This window comes from Vigna unguiculata, chromosome 2, assembly GCF_037176805.1.
Source record: "Vigna unguiculata cultivar grain cowpea cultivar isolate G323 ecotype 2 chromosome 2, ASM3717680v1, whole genome shotgun sequence".
Taxonomy (NCBI): domain Eukaryota; kingdom Viridiplantae; phylum Streptophyta; class Magnoliopsida; order Fabales; family Fabaceae; genus Vigna; species Vigna unguiculata.
In genome coordinates, this window is record NC_140793.1 from 17,994,641 (window position 1) to 18,018,340 (window position 23,700).

At 38.6% G+C, this 23,700-nt stretch overlaps 2 protein-coding genes across 3 annotated transcripts; both read right to left on the minus strand.

The window, feature by feature from the left end:
* Positions 1 to 12,707: 12,707 nt before the first annotated feature.
* Positions 12,708 to 13,079, minus strand: LOC114174509 (uncharacterized). Its single transcript, XM_028059347.1, has one exon. It carries the CDS (start codon positions 13,077 to 13,079, stop codon positions 12,708 to 12,710), a length of 372 nt encoding a protein of 123 aa, XP_027915148.1.
* A 4,571-nt stretch (positions 13,080 to 17,650) lies between these two features.
* LOC114167148 (nicotinamide adenine dinucleotide transporter 1, chloroplastic-like) lies at positions 17,651 to 22,803 on the minus strand. Of its 2 annotated transcripts, none has more exons than XM_028052136.2 (9): positions 21,862 to 22,803; positions 21,592 to 21,675; positions 20,930 to 21,036; positions 19,849 to 19,897; positions 19,539 to 19,609; positions 19,337 to 19,431; positions 18,921 to 19,009; positions 18,709 to 18,803; positions 17,651 to 18,224 (listed from the first exon to the last, which is right to left on the minus strand). In XM_028052136.2, the coding sequence occupies exons 1-9, from the start codon at positions 21,941 to 21,943 to the stop codon at positions 17,841 to 17,843; spliced, it is 1,056 nt and encodes a 351-aa protein (XP_027907937.1). In that variant the 5' UTR covers positions 21,944 to 22,803; the 3' UTR covers positions 17,651 to 17,840. The 2 variants fall into 2 exon arrangements, with proteins under 2 accessions (XP_027907937.1, XP_027907930.1); XM_028052129.2 differs by having other exon boundaries at positions 19,539 to 19,648; positions 21,862 to 22,798.
* Between the last annotated feature and the right edge of the window lie 897 nt (positions 22,804 to 23,700).

Sequence of the window (23,700 nt, forward strand, 5' to 3'; positions counted from 1 at the left end):
TATACATGTTTTGTGGTTGTTGATGATAGCATGTGATAGGAATATGAGATATGTTGTATGTGTATTTAAATAAGGGAACGTTGTTGGCGTTTTGCGAATTAAAACACAAGTAGAGGGTGTTCGACCCAGGCCGCTTACTTGTGGTAAGGGTGGGGAACTTAAACGAATTAAACACAAGTAGAGGGTGTTCGACCCAGGCCGCTTACTTGTGGTAAGGGTGGGGAACTTAAACGATTTAAACACAAGTAGAGGGTGTTCGACCCAGGCCGCTTACTTGTGGTAAGGGTGGGGAACTTAAACGATTTAAACACAAGTAGAGGGTGTTCGACCCAGGCCGCTTACTTGTGGTAAGGGTGGGGAACTTAAACGAATTAAAAACACAAGTAGAGGGTGTTTGACCTAGGCCGCTTACTTGTGGCAAGGGTGGGGAACTTAAACGAATTAAAAACACAAGTAGAGGGTGTTCGACCCAGGCCGCTTACTTGTGGTAAGGGTGGGGAACTTAAACGATTTAAACACAAGTAGAGGGTGTTCGACCCAGGCCGCTTACTTGTGGTAAGGGTGGGGAACTTAAACGAATTAAAAACACAAGTAGAGGGTGTTCGACCCAGGCCGCTTACTTGTGGTAAGGGTGGGGAACTTAAACGATTTAAACACAAGTAGAGGGTGTTCGACCCAGGCCGCTTACTTGTGGTAAGGGTGGGGAACTTAAACGATTTAAACACAAGTAGCGGGTGTTCGACCCAGGCCGCTTACTTGTGGTAAGGGTGGGGAACTTAAACGAATTAAAAACACAAGTATCATAGAGTCATAGAGTAGGGAACCACTCATTTTATTGATTGAAATGGGGGTGCCTCGTTAAAACCTCCTTGGCCAAAACCCTCCTTAGGGAAAAAAGACCAAGTGAGGAAAAAGAGTACACCCGTGGTTACAAGTATGGTGTATGTTCAACTGAAATAAAACTTTAGGTGGGATACATTCCATGTGTTGGGGATTTCTTCCCCGGATAGTTGTTCTAGGCGATAAGCCCCACCTCCTGTGTCTTCTCGTATGCGGTATGGGCCGTCCCAATTGGCGGAGAACTTGCCATCCTTCTTTCTAGCACTGCTGGCCATTCTCCATACTAGGTCTCCTATGACAAACGATCTCGGGTGCAGGTTTGCGTTATATTTCCTGGCGGCTCGTTGTTTGGCGGCGAGATTGCGTATTTGGGCTTTTTCTCTGAGTTCGGGAAGGAGGTTGAGATGCAAGGCCATGTTTTGGTGGTTGTGAGCTGGGTCGTATAGTTCTCGGCGCAGGGAAGGTTCGCCAATTTCTACTGGTATCATGGCGTCTGCGCCGTATACTAGGCTGAAGGGGGATTCGTTAGTTGACGATTGTGGGGTGCATCTGTAGGCCCATAGTACTTCAATTAACTCCTCTGGCCATCGGCCCTTAGCGGTATCCAATCTTTTACGCAGTTCCACGAGGATAACTTTGTTTGCTGCTTCCGTTTGCCCGTTGGTCTGTGGGTGTTCTACAGAACTTGTGATATGTTTGATGCCCAAACCGGTGTAGAATTTTGCTAGTTCCTTGTCAATGAATTGTCGGCCGTTATCTGTTATGATGGTATGCGGTATACCATATCTGCATATGATGTCCTTCCACACAAACTGTTGGACTTGCTGGGCCGTTATAGTGGTCAATGGTTTGGCTTCAATCCACTTGGTGAAGTAGTCCACGGCTACGATGAGGAACTTAACCTGTCCTTTGCCGGGTGTGAATGGGCCTAGGATGTCCATTCCCCACTTAGCGAATGGCCAGGGGGACAATATGTGGTGTAGCTGTTCTTGTTTTTGATGTATGAGGTTACCGTGCTTTTGACACGGTTTGCACTTTTTGACGTATTCTTGGCAGTCCGCTTCTATTGTAGGCCAGAAGTACCTGGCTCTGAGAACTCTTGTGGTCATGGTGCGCGCTCCTGAGTGATAACCGCAGATCCCCTCGTGTAGTTCCTTGATGACGTACTAGGCTTGCTCTGGTGTGACACATTTGAGTAAGGGTTGGCCATATACGCGTTTGTAGAGGTCGTCGCCTACCATAGTGTACCTGGCGGCCTTGGCCATCCAAGTTTTGTCCGCGTCGGGCGGGGGGTTGCCAGTTTTGAGGTACTGAATGTAAGGGGTGGTCCAGTTTGGGCTTTGGGTAGGGGTGAGATTGTCTGATGGGGTGTGGGTTAACGTTTGGCAAGTGTGTGTGACGGAGGGTGTGGATAGTGTTTGCTGTAGCAAGGATCGGTTGCGGTTTTTGAGTTTGGTGTTGGCTAATTTGGAAAGGATGTCGGCTCTGACGTTGTCGGTTCTGGGTATGTGTTCGACGCGGACTAGGTCGAAGGCGGATTGGATGATTGCGCGGACTAAATGGTAATATTGTTGGAGGATGGGGTCTTTGATTTGGAACTCGTCGTTCAAATGACCTACTGTGAGTTTGGAATCGGTTTTACATATTAGCTTTTTGACGCCTACTTCACGGGCTAGGGAGAGACCGGCTAGTATAGCTTCGTATTCGGCTTGATTATTTGATGTTTTGAAAGCGAAATGAAGGGATTTCTCAATGAGGATATCGTTGGGGCCTTCTAGTACGATGTCGGCACCTGCACCTCTTGGGTTCGAGGAGCCATCTACATGAAGCGTCCATTGGTCCTCGGTGGGTGTTTGTTGTAGGTCATTAACGAAGTCCAAGAGACATTGGGCTTTGATGGGGCCGTGTGGTTCATAGCGGATGCTAAATTCGGAGAGCTCCACGGCCCATGACGACATGCGCCCGGCTAAGTCTGGTTTTTGCAATATTTTCTGAATTGGATAATCGGTCTTGACGGTTATGGTGTGGTTTTGGAAATATGGGCGCAAACGGCGTGCGGCGTGGACCAAGGATAAGGCTAGTTTTTCTACCATTTGGTATCTGGTTTCAGGGTCTTGGAGTGTCCTGCTTACAAAGTAAACAGGGTGCTGGGTGCCTTCTGCTTCCTGGACAAGGGCAGCGCTGACGGTGTGATCGGTGGCCGTGATGTATACTAGCAGGGGTTGGCTAGTGTCAGGTTTGCGGAGGATGGGGGGTGAGGTTAGGGATGCTTTGAACTTAAGGAAGATTTGTTCACAGTCTTCGGTCCATGTGAACCGGGCGGATTTCTTGAGGAGCTGGATTATGGGTTGAGTTTGTTCTGCTAGTTTTGGTAGGAAACGGGATATAGCTGTGAGGCGGCCAATTAGTCGCTGTACTTCCTTGATGGTGGTGGGGCTACGCATCTCGATGATAGCCTTGCATTTTTCAGGGTTAACCTCTATGCCTCGCTGGGTTAACATGAAGCCGAGGAATTTACCCCGGTCCACGCCGAATACGCATTTCTCTGGGTTTAGGCGGAGGTTGTACTGGCGCAGTGCGGAGAAGACCGCCTCCAAATCTGTAGCGTGTTGGTGATGGCTTGGGGATTTGACGACCATGTCATCAACGTAGACTTCGACACAGTGTCCCGCGAGGTGGCTGAAGACTTTGTCCATTAGCCGCTGGTAGGTTGCTCCAGCATTCTTTAGGCCGAAGGGCATGACTCTGTAGAAGTAGTTGGCATCATCTGTGATGAAGGCGGTCTTGTGCATGTCTGCTGTGGCCATGGGTATTTGGTTATATCCTGAGTATGCGTCCAGAAAGCTAAGTACTTTATTTCCTGCCGCGCCGTCTACAAGGCGGTCAATGTTGGGTAGGGGGTAAGCGTTGCGAGGACATGCCTTGTTTAGATCTGTGTAGTCCACGCACATCCGCCATTTACCATTGGCCTTCTTCACCAAGATAACATTAGAAAGCCAGGTGGTGTAATGCGCTTCATCAATGAATCCTGCGCTCAGCAACTTCTCGGCTTCTACTTTGGCTGCCTGTCTGCGTTCTTCACCAAGTTTGCGTTTTTTCTGAGATACGTAGCGGGCTTCTTTATATACCGAGAGCTTGTGAGACGCGACGTTGGGGTCTACCCCTGGGAGGTCGGCGGCTGACCAAGCGAAGAGATCCGTGTTGTTTATAAGGATGGGTGTAATTGTGGCACGCTCGTCAAGACTTAAACCAGTGCCCAAGTTGATAGAATGGCCGTTGGGGAGTTCCAGGGGGGTTGTGTCCTCGACTGGTTCGAGGCGGGCATCTCGGCCTATTCTGGGATCTAGGTCTTCGCCGGATAAGGCTATGCGTGAATTAGGTGGTCGTTGGATGTGGTTTGTTTGTTGGATTGGGAGTTGGGGCCTTAAGCTTGCCATGTAGCATTCGCGTGCTAAACGTTGGTCGCAGTGGATGGTTAGGATATCACCGGATGGTGCCGGGAACTTCATGGCCAAATGGGGGGTGGAGACGATTGCTCCGAGGGTGTTGAGGGAAGGACGGCCCAAGAGTATGTTATAGGATGTGGGTGCGTCGACTATTAGGAAGCGGATTGGGATTGTTTTTGATTGGGTTCCTTCTCGAAAGAGGGTATGGAGGTCTATATAGCCCCGGGTAGAGACTTGTTCGCCAGAAAAGCCGTATATAGGCTCGTCATATGGGATCATAGCGGTGTCAGGGATTTGCAATTTTTGGTAAGTGGCCCAGTAGAGGATGTCAACTGAGCTGCCTTGATCTACCAGTACTTTTTTAACGGCATAGTTTTCGATTTCAACTGTGATGACCATGGGGTCGTCTTGTTGGTGGTTGAGGCCGTGAAAGTCATCATCAGTGAAAACGATGGGGGGCATACGTCGTATGTGATGGGTTTGGGTGATGTGGTTGATAGATTGTATGTGACGGAGGTGTTTCTTTCTGGCAGATGAGGTGGAGCCTCCGCTTGCGAAGCCACCAGAGATTGTGTTAATAGTGCCTCGCAAGGGGGGGTCGGCAGGGGTGATGTTGGTGTGGGCGGGTTGTGAATGTTGGTCATTGGGTTGGGCGGGTTGGTTATTGTGGTTAGCGTCGCTTGGTTGTCGTCTGTGGTCGTGTCGTGGGGGGTGGTGGGTTCGAGAGGAGGTGTGGTCATCTCTGCGGATGAAGCGGCGAAAGTGGCCGGCGCGTACCAGTTCTTCGATCTTATCCTGTAGCGCTTTGCACTCTTCTGTAGTATGACCGTGATTGCGGTGGTATCGACAATACTTGGTCATGTCTGCGTTAGGAGGGGTGGTCGTTTTGCGTGGGGGGGGGGGGGGAGGAGGTCAGCTTGGAGGGCTTCGTCAAGGATGCGGGAGCGGGCTACTGTGAGTGGGGCGTATCTGGTAAAACGTGGTTGGCGGGGTTCACGTGGACGAGTATCGGGGCGCGGGTGAGGGTGTGGGGTGGGATTGGGTACGGGGTTGGGATTGGGGGTGGTGGTGTTGGCGGCATAGTCGTTGCAAAATTTAGTGTGAAGGGTTTGCATTTCTTCCATGCGAACGTAGTCAGCGGCACGCAGCTTGAGTTCGTGCATGGAGGTGGGTGGGTGAAGGTAGACGTTGTTAGCGAAGGGTCCGGGTTGCAGGGTGAGGGTCATGCATTGGAGTATCATTTCCTGGTTGAGGTGTGGTGTGCGAAGGGCTGCTTTACTGAAGCGGTCGATGAATGTTCTGAGAGGTTCATTAGGCTCCTGTCTGATGCCCAGTAAGGACATGGTGGTGGTTTGGTGGGGGCGGCTGCCGGCGAAATGTGTGGAAAACATGTGGGAAAGGGTGTCGAAATTATCAATGGAGTAGGGTGGGAGGGTAGTGAACCACTCTAGGGCGGGGCCTTTTAGTGTTGTGGGGAAGGCTTTGCAGAAGACTGCGTCATGGGACGTATACAGAGCAACATGCGTGATGTAAACTTTCAGGTGTTCATCGGGATCGGTTTCGCCAGTGTAGCGATCGAGGTTGAATGGTTCCCACTGGGTTGGGAGAGGGGTGTTAGCGATAAAGTCTGTGAATGGGTGGCGGCGTCTGGGCTGGTAGGAGGGGAGAATGTGGGATGGGAGTGGGTGGTTGATCATGGTAGGGTAGGTGGAGGTGATGTTATGAGGGGGGATGTGGGTTGTGGGAAGATATGGGGGGTTGTAGGGTGGGATATACGCGGTGTGGAGCGTAGTGGGTATGTTGTGGGGAACGTGGGTTGTTGAGGGTACGGTGGGTCCCGGGTGACCTGGTGGGAAGTGTTGGGGGTGTGTGATAGTGAGAGGGGTTTGTTGGGTGGAGGTGAAGGTGTGGGGGGTGGGGTTGTATTCACTTTCTTCCTCTGTAGGTTGGAAAGCCGGAGACTTCACAGCTTCAGAGGTCTCTTTGGCTTTTCCTTTCAGGTCGGCATCTGCCTCGATCTTCCTCCTGAGGCGGGAGTTCTCTTGTCTGAGCGCTTCCATCTCTTCAGCGTTGCGTTTCTTGAGGTTTGCAAGTTCCTCTTGCATCTTCATCTGGCCGTCTAGGATGGCGGCCAAATCAGGGGTGACGCCAGAGGGTCCAGAGGGACCAGCGTCAACTTGCTTGCTAGCTCCAGCTTTGCTGCGGGTAGAAACCATCTTCAGAGAAAAGCGGGTACTAAGGGTGTTCGTCTCGGCCCCACGGTGGGCGCCAATTGTTCCTGCAGAAGAACAAATAAGATAAGTTAGGCACGAGCGTCACCTTACTATGTAGTCCGCTATCTCCTTAGTTGGCCTCTTCCCATTCGATACATGCCGGCTTGAACCCAGGAGGGATTACCTGCAGAAGAATCTCCGAAGCTCAAGTAAGTCAAAGCTCTCAAGAGTCAAATCAGCAATTAATGAATGCGTACCTTTAAATGATGGGGTCCACGTGTATTTATAGACATTAATGACGTTCGACCATTTCATGGGCTGGGCCTTGACTTGGGCTCTAGCTTGGGCCCCAGCTTGTGCCATGAGTGGGCCTGGTCCTAAAGCAGTTTCCAGAGGTGTATTGAAATGGGTTAGCCTTCTAGGCAAGTAGTCGGTTTTGGCCGGCTACCTGTCTAGATGGTTAGTGCTGGTTGTGTCCGGATGCTGGATGGTATGTGGTTTTAACGTGTGTACTTATTTACTTGATTGGGCTTGGCTAGGTACAGTACAGTTATGACTTAGGGAGATTCATCATTAAATTTGAGATCAATTTTGTCTAGTTTAGTTTGACATTCCTGTGATGTTTGGTTTGGTCCATCCCCATCGTGTTGTATCAGATACAACACAGTTTCATCCCAAATTCAATTTCACACTTCCATCTCCAAATGCAGCATGAACCCATTAGAGATGCAATTTGATTCTTCATCTATTGTGCTCCCCTGCACTTAGTAATTAGCAACAAGTAAACGCTAAGAGTATATGGAAGATATTAACTAGTATCTTTAATATATCTTTAGGTATTTTCAATTTATCTAAGCATTACTTTTCCTATTTTTTGTATGTTCATGATCTATATTTTTATTTAGTTAGGATTATTAGTATGAATAGAAGATGGGGTTTGCTTTGTGTTCCTTCCGAAGGTCTTCAACAGGGGTAGGTAAATACGAAACTAGTGCATAGTAGGGTCTTCACAAACGGAATTCTCGAGGTGGGACAATGGACACGCATGTTTCTCGAGTCGTTTGTCCACGTTTAGGACATCCAAACGTGATTTTTGTTTTAAGATTTTTTACAATTTATATAATGTTTAATGATATTTAAAGATACAAATATGGATATTTTTAGGAAAAAGTTACAATAAATTTCACATTGACTTTTTAGTAAAATACCTTAATGAAATAATCTCACTCAAACTTTTAAAATATTTCCACTATTTTTTTTTCCTTTATAGTTTTACTTTTTTTTCCCTCACAACACACATAATTTGTTCCCTCTTTCATTAAAGTATTTTTTCCTAGGTTTTCTAAAATATTTACTTGTTCCAGTTGATGAGTTTCATTATTGCTAGTACTTGTGTGGCGTTGAAATTGCTATTAGATAGTTATCTTTTGACGAGTATGTGCATAAAAAGAATCTTAAATGGTCTTAAATAAATAAGTTTTTGTAGAATAGTGTATTTTGATCGTAAAATTTTAAATGTACTTTTATGTGTAAAATAAGTATAAATATTAATTTTGTATTTACGGCTATTAAGTCAAATAAGGTTAGGGTTGTGAGCATTGAAATAAACTAAGAAACTAATTTGAAGTCATCAAAGTGTAGTAAAGCCTACTTAAAATTTAGCCAAGTAAGAAAAGTCAAAGTATAGAAAAGTGAAGGAGAAAAAGGCCTGAAAAACATGCGAGACAAGAGAAGCATGAAGTAAACATGACAATCATGACTAATTTTCAACCAAACCTCCTTTATTCTCGTCATTACCTTTTTGAATTTCCAAATTCAAATCTTACTTGAGAAATACATTATTATTGTGTGTAATTTAGAAAATTAAAAGCACGTAAAAATGCAAATAGAAAAAACCTTAAGTAATGAGAAACACAAATCAAAAAATCGAAAAGAAATTTGGCTCAAAAAAGAAGTGCTAATTTAAATTGTTCTAAATTTAGATACAACATTAATTGTTAATTCATATAGATTGGGAAAATTAATTCTAATACTTTATTGTCTTAATCTTCTTTCTTTGAGTCTTAAACCTCATGCAGCCTCATGAAGACAAAAGAAACTTAGATGCAGAAACAGGTTTACGTTGACAGAGAAAGAGAAGGTTTGCAGAATGCAACGGAAAGGGGAGAGAGAAAAAACTGAACTGAATTTATTAGTATGAAAGCTTATGTACAGAGTAACATTGAAAGGAATTATATAGAAAAAAAAGAAACTAACTATTGATTATGTTATAAGCAGAATATTATTTAATTATGAATTTTCAATTGCGGGGCAGTAGGATTTGAGGCTGTTGAACGGGTTCTGTTGTATTCTGAGACTCGCCCTCAAGCGGGCAGTAGATGTTGTGACTACCAAGCTTGGAATTAAGCTTAGAAAATAACCCAGGTGGTAGAGCTTTGGTTAGGATATCAGCTAATTGTTGGTTGGTGCGGACAAGAAGTAATTTGAGTAATCCTTGTTGTATCTTTTCTCTGATAGTGTGGCAGTCAATTTCCACATGTCTGGTACGTTCGTGGAAGACTGGGTTTGTGGCAATTTTAATTGCTCAAGCATTGTCACAATAGATAGTAGTCGGTGATGTGTAAGTGATATGAAGGGCTTGTAAGAGATGAGTTAACCACTGAATTTCACAGGATGTTTGAGCAAGAGCACGATATTCTGATTCTGAGGAGCTTCTGGAGATGGTTGCTTGCTTTTTGGATTTCCAACTAATTGGTGATTCTCCAAGATAAACAATGAAACCAATGACATATCGTCTTGTATCTACAAAATTCACCCAATCAGAGTCGTTGTATCCTCGTAGGTGGATGTCACTATAAGCAGGGAGAAAGATGCCTTGACCAATGGTTTGTTTGAGATATCTTATCACACGAAAGGCGGCTTGTAGATGATCCTTTGTGGAGGCAACAATATATTAACTAAGGTGACTAACAGCATACGTTATGTCCGGCCTGGTGTTGGTCAAATAGACTAACTTTCCAATTAATCTTCTATAAGTGGTAGGGTCATCCAGAGGATCACCTGCGGCCTGCATCTTGTCAGAAAAGTTAAGAGGAGAGCTAACAGGAGAGCAATTGATCATACCAGTCTTAGTTAAAATATCAAGGGTATACTTTCTCTGGGATACATTGATACCATGCTTATTTCTAACAATTTCGAAACCAAGAAAATAAGTAAGGGTCCCTAGGTTTTTTATTTTAAAGTTCTTATCAAGCTGTGAAGTAATCTGATCTATGGAGGATTGATCATTACCAGTAAGGATGATATCATCCACGTAAACAAGTAAAATGGTGATGCGATTATCAACAAATTTAACAAAGAGAGAATGATCAGCAGCAGTTTGGATAAAATTATGAATGAAGAGAAAAGAGGAAAGCTTCGCATACCACTGTCTGCTGGCCTGCTTTAATCCTTATAAGGATTTATGCATAAGACAAACCTGTCCCTTTTCAATGGTAAGACCAGGAGGTGGGTCCATGTAGATAGTCTCCTCAAGATCCCCATGGAGAAATGCGTTGTTCATGTCAAACTGGGATAACTTCCATTCTTTAGAGGCTGCAATAGTTAGGATGAGACGAACTGTAGAGAGCTTGGCAACAGGAGCATACGTGTCATGGAAGTCCATGCCCTCAAGTTGTGTATATCCTTTAGCAACTAAACGAGCTTTGTGTCGCTCAATAGATCCATCTACTTTGTGCTTCACCTTATAAACCCATTTACAGCCTACTGTGCTGGTGTCGGGCGGAAGATTAGTTAGGGTCCATGTGTGGTTCTGTTCCAAAGCTAAAAGTTCACCTTTCATAGCCTTTTGCCAGCTAGATTCTTTTGCAGCTTCATTGTAGTTTTTGGGTTCAATGCCACCATCAATGTTCATAACTGTATGCTGAAAAGAGGAAGACAACCGAGACAAAGAAAGAAAAGATTGTATAGGATATTTACTTTTCCTAGCAGTGTCAGTGTTATTTACGTAATAATCTTGGTGATGTGTAGGCATCTTTGTGGCTCTCTTACTTCTTCTCACATTATCATTATTAATGGCATTATCTTGTGTATCTATATCATTATTGCATGGAATATTGTTGTCATCAAGCGTTTCATCATGCGTTACAGTATCATTATAATCAAATTGAATGCTACAATTATGAGGAGTGGGTAAGCAAACTTGTTCAGTGGATTCATGATCTATGTTATGACAACTAGGGAAAACATCTTCATGAAAAATAACATTTCGTGAAATGATGATGTCATGTTTCTTTAGATCAAATATAACGTACCCTTTGGTGTGAGAGCTTAGGCCAAGAAAGATGCCAACACGTGCCCGAGGATCAAACTTGGACCTTTTTGCAAACAAAGTTTGAGCAAAGCATAAACAACCAAAGACTTTAAGAGAGCTAATATCATACATCTTATTATGCAATTTTTCATAAGGGGTGGAATTCTTTAAAAGAGGTGTAGGAATATTATTGATTAAAAACGTTGCATGAATCAAAGCATAAGACCAAAACTGTTTTGATAATTTGGTTTGAAAAAGCAAGGATCTAGTGACATTTAAAAGATGTTGGTGTTTCCTTTCAACTATCCCATTCTGTTCAGGGGTTTCTACACATGTTGTTTGATGTATAATACCTTTAGAATTAAAGAAACTTGGCATGTTAAACTCAAATCCCTTATCACTTCGTATGACTTTGATCTTAGTATCAAATTAGGTTTCAACATAAGAAATAAAGGTTTTAAGATGCTCTCTAGTTTCAAATTTTGTTTTCATAAGAAAAACCCATGTGAATCTACTGTGATCATCAATTATGGTCAAGAAATATTAGTGCCCATGTAGAGAGATAATAGGGGAAGGCCCCCAAATGTCAACATGCAAGAGATCAAACAAGTTAGCAGCATACGAATCACTATTTGGAAAAGATAATTTTCTTTGCTTAGCCATGTGGCAAATATCACAGTACATGTCTTTAGGACTAATGAAATCAAATCTTTGCCTCAAAATTTCTAATCTCTTATCACAAGGATGCCCAAGTCTCCTATGCCAAAGATTGCTAATATACATGTTATTAACATTGTGTTTAGAAGAAGTAAACACATATAATCCTGCTTGATGTTTAGCTGAACCAATCGTCCTTTTGGTCATCTGATCCTGTATGAAACAACCACATTCAGAGAAAACAACTTGCAATTGTGACTTTTCAATTAATTTGGATACAAATATCAGATTATGTTTAAAATCTGGGATAAACAAAACATCTTTTAAAATGATATCATCATGGAGTTGAACAATGCCTTTATGCGTGGCTATCACAGACAAGCCATTTGGCAAATTAACACTGAGATCTTTAATTCTGTTATGTGAAGAAAACATGGATAGATTTATACAGACATGATCAGTTGCACCTGAATCTAAAATCCAATTATGCGAATGAGAACTGTAAAGATTAAGAAAGATATTACCTTGTCCCATGGAATTTGTAGAGATATTACTGACTTGGCTATTCTTGTTTGATTCATTGGAATCATTCCCTGATTTTATGAGTGCCATAAGAGCTTGGTATTGTTTGCTTGTCAATCTAACCTCTTCATTATCCCCATCATCCTTGAGATCTACGTTCTTTGGCTTGTTATTGACTAACTTATAACCTGGTGGGAAACTATGTTTCTTGTAACAAGTATCAACAAGATGACTAGATTTTCCACAATAATTGCACACACTTTTGCTGGTTTTGCTGGATGGGAAGTCGTTCTTTCGGTAACATACTGCCTCAGTGTGTCATGGTTTTTCACAGAAAGTGCAAGTAGTGGTGCTAGAAGCAGCAACCAAATTCTTGGTCTCCAAATTTACAAAGGCATTGTTAGCCATTATTTGTCTTTCTTGCTGAACTACATAAGAAAAAATCTTTGAAATAGGAGGTAAGGGATCTAACAACAAGACATGCGATTTCACATTACTGTAAGAATCATTCAATCCTCGTAAAAATTGCATCGCATGATCTTATGCTCTTCTTTGCATATAGGTTTCAGAAGCCTTGCATGAACACCTAGGTTTGCATGTGCACCCCATATCTGGTCTGAAGTTCTCAAGCTCGTCCCAGATTACACGGAGTTTCGTAAAATATTCACTTACGCTTAAGTCGCTTTGCTTCAATTGGCCAGCCTCTGTTTGAAGATCTTATATGCGCAACATGTCTCCCTGGAAGAATCTTGCCTTCAAATCATTCCAGATGTCTTCTGCATTTTCCATCCAAAAGATGTTTTGCCTAATGTTAGAAGACACTGAATGAATGATCCACGACACAACCATATCATTGCATCGTTGCCATGCGTTGAACAAAGAATTTTCCTTCTCTGGTGTCTTGGCCGAACCATTGACAAACTGGGATTTGTTCTTTGCACTCAAGGCGGTGAGCATTGATTTGCTCCAAGAGTGGTAATTTGTAGAGTCAAGAACAGGAGAAACAAAAGCCACGGCTGGGCTTTCGACAGGATGAAGGTAGAGGTAGCTTTCACTGGTTAAGGTCGTCGATGCTTCTTCTTTAGCCATGTTGAAAAGAAACACAAAGATGAAAAACAAGAAACGGTGAAAGAAAAATAGTTACAAGTGATAACAATCAGAGTGAAGAAAAACGCAGCATAGCTCTTCATTTGAAGAGCTCTAATACCATCTTAAACCCCATGCAGCCTCATGAAGACAAAAGAAACTTAGATGCAAAAACAGGTTTACGTTGACAGAGAAAGAGAAGGTTTGCAGAATGCAACGGAAATGGAAGAGAGAAAAAACTGAACTGAATTTATTACTATGAAAGCTTATGTACAAAGTAACACTGAAAGGAGTTATATAGCAGAAAAAAGAAACTAACTATTGATTCTGTTATAAACAGAATATTATTTAATTATGAATTTTCAGTTGCGGAGCAGTAGGATTTGAGGCTGTTGCGGATTTGAGGCTGTTGCACGGGTTCTGTTGTATTCTGAGATTGAGTAATATCAAATTTAGAAATTAGTTAGTTTGTTGAATAGCTTCTAATTGTAAGTATAATATATTGATATTCTTACTATTGTCTTCTGAAGTGTTTTTCTATTTTTCCTATTCTTTGCTTTGTCACATATATACTTTCTTGATTTAACTACTTCTTTTATGCTTAGTTTATTGTCTTTAAAATTTCTTGAGTTTCGTGCTTGGTAAGTTTGTATCCCTTTGTTTGGTATAGTGCTTAGTGAGTTTCTCATCTTTTATTTGATGTTTAGATATAATAACCAGATTACAGAAAAGTTAACTCTTTATTTCAAAGATTGAGTGATTGAGGGTACACTTTTCTAAAAGAGTAGAGGGTATACACTTAGAGAGTGACATTTTCCTTCTTTACTAACTTTGTTTCTTGTAGTCTTTCATTACTTGTTTTTGTTGAATAGGCATTAAAAAATATCAAGAGCGTCATCATGACCAATCTCTCCGAGCACAGAAATTCATGTCAGAACTTGAAGGGAGAAGTTAAAAAAAATACCACTTAATATCAATGATGGAAATACTTCAAAAACTAGAAGATTCACAAAAAAAAAATGAAATTGAGATCGGTAGGAAAAATGTTTGCTGTCGGAGTACGCGTATGGTATATGATGACCTTAGATTATGTTCACTAGGTAATATATGTAATTTGTGTGGATTTAAAAATCATTGATTATTGGATTCAGATGAAATAACGCTTGAAGGTGTATAAGAAAATATAGTATATTATAAAAAAATTTATTTAATATCATATTTAACTATAATAACAATAATGTATTATTTGTTTTTGTATAAATAAAAAAGTAATAAAATTCTTGAATATGATGTTGTGATATTATATATACTTGATGGATTTGTTGAACATGATAATTATTGTGTTAATTATTTTGAAAGAAATACTTTAGTTAAAATAATTTATTACATAATATATTTTGTTTATATAAAATAATTTATTAAATATTGATTAATTATTTTTTCTTTATATTTTCTTTATACTTGTCCACTATCTTTCTCATAAATACTAATTCAATTTTGTTGACTTTATTGTATATCTTTTGTAACATCCCATTTAATAGTTTTTTTTAAGCTACTAAACAGAATATCATATTATGATATAGCAAAGCATATAGTCAGAAAAGCCATACATGAGTTTCATACAGTCATCCCAAATAACTTGTTTTAAACTTCCAACTACTCACAGAACCTATGTTAAGGAAAGATATAACATGTACATCCCAAAATGCTCTATTCTAAAAGCACGAACCAAAATACAATATAAACACCAAAAGTCGCGGGTCAGATCTGGTCCAAGGGAGGAGTACCATCACTTGGATCCTTCTCTGCTCACACCAAGTCGTAGGTGGTCATCACAAAAGAAGACATTCATAAGAAAAACAAGCCAGGCAAGAAGGGTAAGCTAACCAAACATACATTAAGAGGTGAAGTCATGAATATAAGTAAATAAATAATTTCACACCTATCAGAATTTAATCAAGTCACCACTACAAGACACACCAGTACACGACTCTAACTTAATATCTGGATTATGTAAGCACATTGGATCTCTTGGTAGCTTGCACCTGTGAAGGTTCCCAAACTCTACAGAGTTTAGGCTCAAGGGGTTATCACCCAACCACTCCCAAGGTAAGTCCCCTTCGTGTCTATGACTGATCGGGTCCATAGACTTGGACCTCTTGCTACTCCTCACGACATAATCCATCACACTCTACATGAGTCTTAATGGATTATTGGAGCGTCAGGATGCCAACCAAATCTGAGTCCTTAAGTGCTTACACACATTAAGTACTTTTCCTAGGATTTCCATGAAATCCTAGTTCCATCTCATCCCTTCACAATCTCATTCCTTAAACTTTCATCATACAATTATGTGCATATACTACAAATCATTATTATCCAGCATACTATAAGCAAACATCACATTATCGCACTAAATAAAGCTATTGTGCATCTAAAACAGAGAAGAAAACATAACTCTACAGTGAAATTCGCTTAAGCTAGAGAATCTCGCCTAGGATAGGGAATAATCTCGCTTAGGCGGATTACTCTCGCCTGGGCGAGACCCCTTACAGTGGGCAACCCAAAAACCTGAGCGAATTCTCGCTCAGGCCAGGCTGGTTCACTTAGACGAGAGGATCTCTCACTCAAGCGACCCCAACTCGCTTAGGCGAGACTTCTCGCAGCAACAGAGGTAACTCTCTGATACTTTCGCTTAGGCGAGAGCTACTCACCTGGACGAAATTATCAGGATTTCCAAACTGTTCTTCACATGCAGAGTTACGAAATTCATGCCACATTCCAATTTCACACCACAAGTAGTTCCAAATGGCAATTAAGCAAAGAATCATACCATTCAAGCACACAAAGGCTCTAAATACTTGAAAATTAAGTGGAGGTTAGCTTCCCTTACCTCTTTTGCTAAGATTTGATCTTGGTGAGGTTTAAATTGGTATCAAGGAGGCAGAGATCTTAAATTAACCTAGAAGTTCATCACCAAGACATAGAGAAGAGAGAATCCCATAATTAAACCCAGAATTCAGAGACAAAACGATGGATTCTAGCTGGAATTGAACTAAAACGAAAATGGAACCTACCGAGGAGGAAGGGAGTTGAGGGTTGAAGCACCAGAGGGTTCAGTTGAGTCTATTCTTCCAGAATCTGGTCACATAATGCAAGGAATTTGGTGAGGGAACTGATCAAATAGGAGAAGTTTAGAGGAGAATTTGATAGCAGAGGGGGAGGGTGGAAGTAGATGTGTTTTTGGATTCTAACAAAGAGAGAAAAAGAGATGGTTTAATTAAGGGGGTTTTACATCTTTGAACGTTACTATAAAGTTTTTAGAATCAAAGTTGTATTTATTTACTATCTATGTCTTATCACTTAAATATAATTGATTTTCAATTTTTAATTATATCTATATTTGTGTGCAGAATGATATGATTACTGATTACTCTTTCACTCTTTCAATCTTTCACATACATAAAGAGTGTGATATCATATTTTTTTTTAATAAAAAGTAAAATATTTTGTATTATATTTATTGATAATGTTTGTAAAAAACATTAGCAATTGTTGTGAATGATAAGTTTAGATTAAATAATTAATTTATTAAATTTGAATGAAAATATATAGAAAAGTATATTATATATATATATATATATATATATATATATAGTATATAGATATTGAGGTACAGTTTGTGTTTATTTTAAAGAATAATATAATATTTAATTTGTTTTTAGAAAAAAAGGTGACACCCGTATAAGGTACATAAGTATATGTTGGCACCAGAAATAACAGAACAGAGACAAATCCAAAGAGTAAAAAATCATAGTGTTTTTTTTTAATTTTTAGTTTAATCTTGTCTTTTAAATTTATTGAGTTAACGATAAAAACTTGAATATTATATTATTTTAATAAGAATTAAATTTTTTGTATTTTATTTATCGGTAATATTTGTAAAATATATTAGCAATTGTTGTAAATTATCAGTTATTTTTTTTATTACAAGTTAGATTAAATAATTTATTTATTAAATTTGAAGGTAAATATATAAAAAAATATATATAGTGTATATAGATATTGGGGTACAATTTGTATTAATTTGAAAAGACAATATAATATTTAATAGGTTTTTAACTTAATTAAAATAAAATATTTTTTTACAAATGTTTTCTTTTAAATAATAAATAGAAAAGAAATAACTTGAACAAGGGAGATATGTTTATACAGAGAGATGTCCCTTTCCTAATCTCTCGTAGTTAATTCCCGATATGTGTTGGTGTCTTGGTGTGGCCCTGCATTAGAAGACTTATGAAGAATAATGTGGTGTTCTCATTTATGGTCTATAAATAGGAATGTTCACGTGAAATTTGGAGTAATTTTAATTTTGGTTCTCCAAAATTAAAGAAAAAGACGTTCTAATCTCTCCAAACTTAAGTTTAGGTTGGAATTAAAACAATACATATCATTTTCAATTACCTTAAGATAATTACATAATGACAGGGTTAACATGGAAGTAATCTCAACAACAAATTAACATATTTATTGAATATCAAAATATAAAAAATACAAAAACTTAAAGCACCAACTTCAAACCAAAAAGTTATTATTTACTAGCAAAAGAGATTGAATAACACAAAAAGCTTAAATGTAAATGGCACGTATATTCCTCCATTCTATTATGATTGAGAACATGACCTTATTCACACTTGTTTATTTCTTTGGACAAAAAAGATATGAGATCCTCTAAGTTAGAAACTAAATGTAAACATAACTGAATCAATGTCTTGTTAGGTGCTCTTTGTTTCCGAGAGGAATTGACGAAGCTTTCATGTTAGACTGAGACGGTGGATGCCCCATATCAGTGCCACTGGCTTCGGCTTTTGACTGAGGTTTGTTCAGTTCATTGGATTTAGAAGAGCCATGTTGTGGATACCCCTTATCCTGGGGTACAACTCCCTGCAAAAATCTGTGTATCATCTCATAACTAGTGAATGTAATTACAGCAGATGGGGTTGTTCTTAAGAGATTTGTTGCACAACCACGATAAAACCCAGCAATGCCTTCCTTTTGAAACAACTTCTTCGTACAGTCAATAACCCCTGTATATTGGATCCCATTACTTTTTGCCTGCCCTTGCTCTTGCAGCCGGGATCGTATTACCTGATATTTTGAAATTTTAAATACGATTTTTAATCATAAAATACAACTTTTCACTCATAGAGAAGTTTATTTTTTCAGAAAATTGATTTTTACAACACTTTAAGTTTAAATTAAATTAATCTTAGAAAACTTACTTATATTCGTATAAAACTAAAGATGAGGTTTGCATTCACTTATATAATGTAAATAGATCTTATATCTAGTCGATGTAGGATCTCTAATACCTTCTCCCTGATAGAAAAATATGTACATCTCGAATATTTAAGATAATGTTGAAAGTCTCACATTTACTAGAGATAAGACAATTTCATAGTATATAAGTGGGTACAACCCTCACCTTACAAGCCGATTTTGTAAGGTTAAGTTAGGCTTAAAGTCTACTTCTTAATATATAAATTCTAAAATTGCAAAGAGTGTTTTTATTTTCCCGAACTCAGGTTATGATCCATCCATATAAATTTAGTGAGAGAGAGGTCATACATACCTCATGTGGATAAGTCATTACAGAGGCAAACACTTTTGAAATTGATGATGCAATGGCAACACTTCCAGGACTTAGCTTATCAACAGTTGTGTTATCTAAAATATTGGAAAGTTTCATTTGATGAGCAACACGTACAAAAGTAAACAGAAAGTCAGTTATTTCAAGAAGTGCTGAATGAATGAACACTTAATTCAGTAGGCATCCATCCATACCTTTTTCTGCCATGTACGACTTCATCCTTTCAAATGCTGGAAATTGAATTGCAACATGACTTATGCCAGCCAATGAAGGAATAATGCCACTGTTTCACATTAACAAAATACTCTACGTCAACTAAATACACAAAAACAGACTCCACTTAACAATTTCAAACAGAAAATTTTCTCAATGATCCAACCTTTAACAATATATATAAAAAGAGAAAGCAAATTTTCATCTCAGAGTGCCAGCAAAAATAAAAGCGTTAAAAGAAATTAACGTGTAATCTGTTGATCACTGATCATTGAGAAATAATAGTGCCAAAAGCAAAAAGCAAAAAAGTTAGACACAAAAAGTTTTGTCTCAAGATTATTGTCACAATTTAATAAGCCCATATCATCAAACTTGAAACCAGGACAAAGAAACTGACCTATATAAGCCTCTTAATCCTTCCTCGTGTGTAATCCTTGTCAGAGCAGAAAGAACACTCTTGTAAGGAACAACATCGGGCCTCATTCCTTGTGTCTAATGGGTATCAAGAAAAAAAAAAAAGAATAAACAATGTATCTTTTATCTATGAATAGATGAAACAAACAACTAATGTTTTAAGAGTAAACTTTATCGAAACTTACTTGAAGTCTTGTCTTAACAACCCATAATGGATTTACAGAAATTGCCGTTGCTGCACCAGCACCAGCAGCAGCTGTCATATGTCCAAAAGTTGTGAGTTCCTTGCAACCATCTGGTGGAGTATTTCAAATAAAGAACATCAATAAAAATATAGTTGATCTATCAAATTTAAATATTAGATCTGAACAACTAATACTTCCAAAAATCACTTTTTTGACAAATTTAGTATTTAAATATTAGATCTGAAGAACTCATACTTAAAGAGAAAAACATAAATGTGTAAAAAGTACTGAGGATTGGGATAATATATACCGCGTGAACGAAGCAGGCCTTTTAATAGCTCATAACTTGTGAAGTAAACCTGCAATAGACTTTATATTATTTGAAAAGACAACATCATAGAATTCAACAGTAAAATAAAGATAATCCATAATCTAATATAAAAAGAAACGATTAATCAATGCTTTGAAAAAGGATCCTCATGGACAAAGTAGATGCAACTGGTGAATGATTAAACACATCGAGATTTATTTCAAATAAAATATGACCATACAAGAGAGCAATAAATAATTTTTTCTAAAACAGACACAAATTTTTGTTTTATCTCTTGACCCAAATAGAATTGGAGACTTAACATAAACACTAGATTCTATAATAAAATGAAGCAAATAAAGAAAGTTAACACATTCTTTTACCAATACTTTTGTAAACCAGTGGTAATGATTAACGAACAATATTAGGAAGAACCTTAATGAAGACTGTAATCTAGACAGGATTATGCGTCAAAAAGAATTGATTATAAAGATCATCAGTTAATATTTAAGAACAAATGGAAAAGCTTGTTTATCGCTATGCCTAAAAATAAACAGAAAAGAAGACTGAACATAAAAGTAGATTGTATTACAAAAATGAAGATAAAAATGAAGTACAAAAAACATCTCTTAAGGAGACAAAGAATTTTCCAAACTAGTGATAATGAAGAATATATTAGCAAGTAACTAGGTGAAGACTGTATCACAGACAAGAATTATGAGACAAATACATTTTTTATGAAGACTATCATCAGATATGCATAAGACCAAGCCCTGCACAATGGGAAAGTTGCACATTGCTGATGGGTTGGTCATAGGTTTGAATCTGGAAGCAATCTATTTGCATATGCAATGATAAAGCTGCATAGATGACCCTCTCTCGTACCTTTGCATTGTGGGAAACCTTTTTACAATTGACCACGTTAGTTTTTTTATAAACATGATCCATGCTACGCCAAATTTTGGGCTAATGTTTTAAGAGTTTGTGTGTAAGACATGAAAAGATGGGAGGTAATAATGCTTAAACAACCATCTTTAACTACAACAGCCATCAGTTAGAGGCAACAGGAAAACAAACTCACTGCCCAGTTTGGAAGTAACGCCAGTATCGTCGGTGAAAGGCCACGGTACATTCCCCTGAAGCCTTCATTTCTTACTATATTTTGCAAGCTTGTGACAATGACATTACCTAGGAGAACGGCAAAAGTTAGGCTAAAAAATTAATCACTTAACAAATGCTAGACATAATTCATACATAGAGCTGTAAATCTTTGACACTTTGAATTGAACCAAGATCACCAACCAAATTTAGACTACATGTTGATGACAGAATCACAAACACTAAACACTCAGAAGGAGAAGCACTTCGATAAAACCTTCGCAAAATCTTCTCAAGGACACATTGAACCAATAAACTTATGTCAATTATCAATGATCTGACACTTCTTAATCTCAACAAAAATTCAACCTCAACCACAGCATTGTCAGAGACCTATTTACTGCGAGTTTGGTTTTGCCTCATACACCAATGAAATTGCAACAAATCATGAGATATGATGGAAAAACTATAAATTGGAGCACTCTGATAGCATAAAATGTGGAACCAGACATGCAATAAGTCAATGTTTCCAATTTCAGACCACACCAAGAGTTGCAGTTGCAACATCTGAATTGCACCACTGCAACACAAAACACCGGACACAATTTAAAGCCCTGCCTAAACAATCAACCAAAAGACAAATACCTTTCTGCCCTTGAGGAAGGCCATGGACTTGTAGCCTAGTCTTGATCACATCCAACGGGCACACAAATGTAGCCGCTATTGTTCCTGCACAATGCAATTGTATAGTTAATCCATCAATACTGAATGTCACGCTTTCAAACAAGCCATTCTGGAAAAGATTGGCATAGAAGTGACCAAAACAGCAACTGAGAATCAAAATTCACAAAATTGACACAGACCCAATAATAAAGAACCCAAAATAGGAAAAGGGTCGAAGGCAAAGTTAATTACCTGCAGAGGCACCAGCAGCAGCGTGGCAAATTAAAGCCCTAATGTCGAGACTACCATTACGAGTTTCGCCATTGCTACTCATATTAGAATCCCAAAAGGCAATTTATCAAAGTCGAAGGCAAGTAATTTCTTAGTTTGCAGAAAGAGGGAAGGGAATTATTTTCATTGCAAATCTTAAAATCTTGTTTCTTTATATACAATCTCCCAAGTTTCAAGTGTCGAGAGGAGAAAAAAATAAATAAAGGTGCGATTTGGGGTTAACTTCAGAGAAGGGTTATGTTTACGCGGCGAATGGGTCTAACGAAGGGGCTGCAACGTGTTCTTCGGGAATGAAAATCTTCCAAGCAAAATCAACGGTCTCAAGAGTTGAAAGTTGAAAGAGAATGAGAATTTGTTTGGTTATTTCCACTCTTTTTCTCTGTCGTTGAATCGTTTCTTCTCTCTGAGTCTTTGGGGCGTTTCAAGTTCTCTTCAATTTCTCAATTAATTCACTTTATGTTCAAAAATCTTGAAGCAGGGTTCAAAGGCTCAGCAAAAAGAGAAACGGTGGAGAACCCACGAAGGACGAGATCTTCTAATCTTCTTGGTGAGAGAAAAAAAAGGATCTTGATTCTTCTTGGCTCTTGGTTTTAGTGGCTGCAATTGATGGGTCTTGAAGAAAGAAACCAGTTTCGTTGATTTTTCTTAAATTTGCAGAGACAGTAAAGGAAAAAAGCTTATTCGGGACGCGAACTGTGAGGAACACATTCAAAGAAAACTCATTCTGTCAGATTGTAGTTAAATGCATTACTTGCCATCGCCGCCGCAATTAATCTTTTGTAGCGCCTTTATCTGTTACGGTAAAACTATTAGCGTGATTCTGTGTCGAACACAAACAAGTCTCCATGTGTAAATTTTGTTCCTGGCACACGTTGCCATAAAAATTGCATTTAGCGTACTGTAAGAAAAGATTACCCATCTAAACACACTTCTAAAAATAGATCACGTTTAGGGGATTTTGGTGATGAAGCAAATTCTCGCAATTATTTATCATCCATGTGGCGAGAATCGCACTCTGGTTTTCTAAGAATCTATGATATTATATAAAATATTATTATTATTATTATTATTATTATTATTATATATATATATATATATATATATATATATATATATATATATAGTAGGAGATAAGGTTAGGACTAAAATTAAAAGCTAATCCATGATAATGTTATTCGTTGTCATCTGTGACTTTCGGTTAACTAATATCCTATGTACAAAAAGGAGTTTCAAATTTTTGTGTGAAAACGATAAGCTCCAAATATAATTTGCGAAGGAAAAAACTCAAAATAGAAAAGACTTGGAAAGTTTTTGTACAAAGAAAACCAAAAAGATAGCAAAACATGAACCAATATGTAATAAAACATGGTTTCGAAAATCTAGAAGACAAACCAACGACTCAAATGTCTAAAAACATTGTTAGTTACAGTAGAAGAAAACCACGTCACACAAGTAAATACTTTAAACTCAAAAAGAAAATCAATACTTTCAATCTAAAACCAAAGTTAAAAGAAGATCTAGTGGAAACTTCGGAAGAGGAATCTAATCCAGAATCTTCTAAAGAAATTTTTAATGAAATACAAAATGATGAACAAGATTTATCATGTGACAACACTTCAATAGTAAATATTTTAATAAAAGAGCAAGATCTCTTATTTAAAACAATCAATTTCATTTTAAATTCCACAAAAAAAATTATTTATTTGAATAAGCTCAAACAAAACCTTAGAACAAACTACGAACAATAATCACCAAAAGGTACAATCTTAAGCCAATTCTCAAAAGGCTAGAAAAATCTAC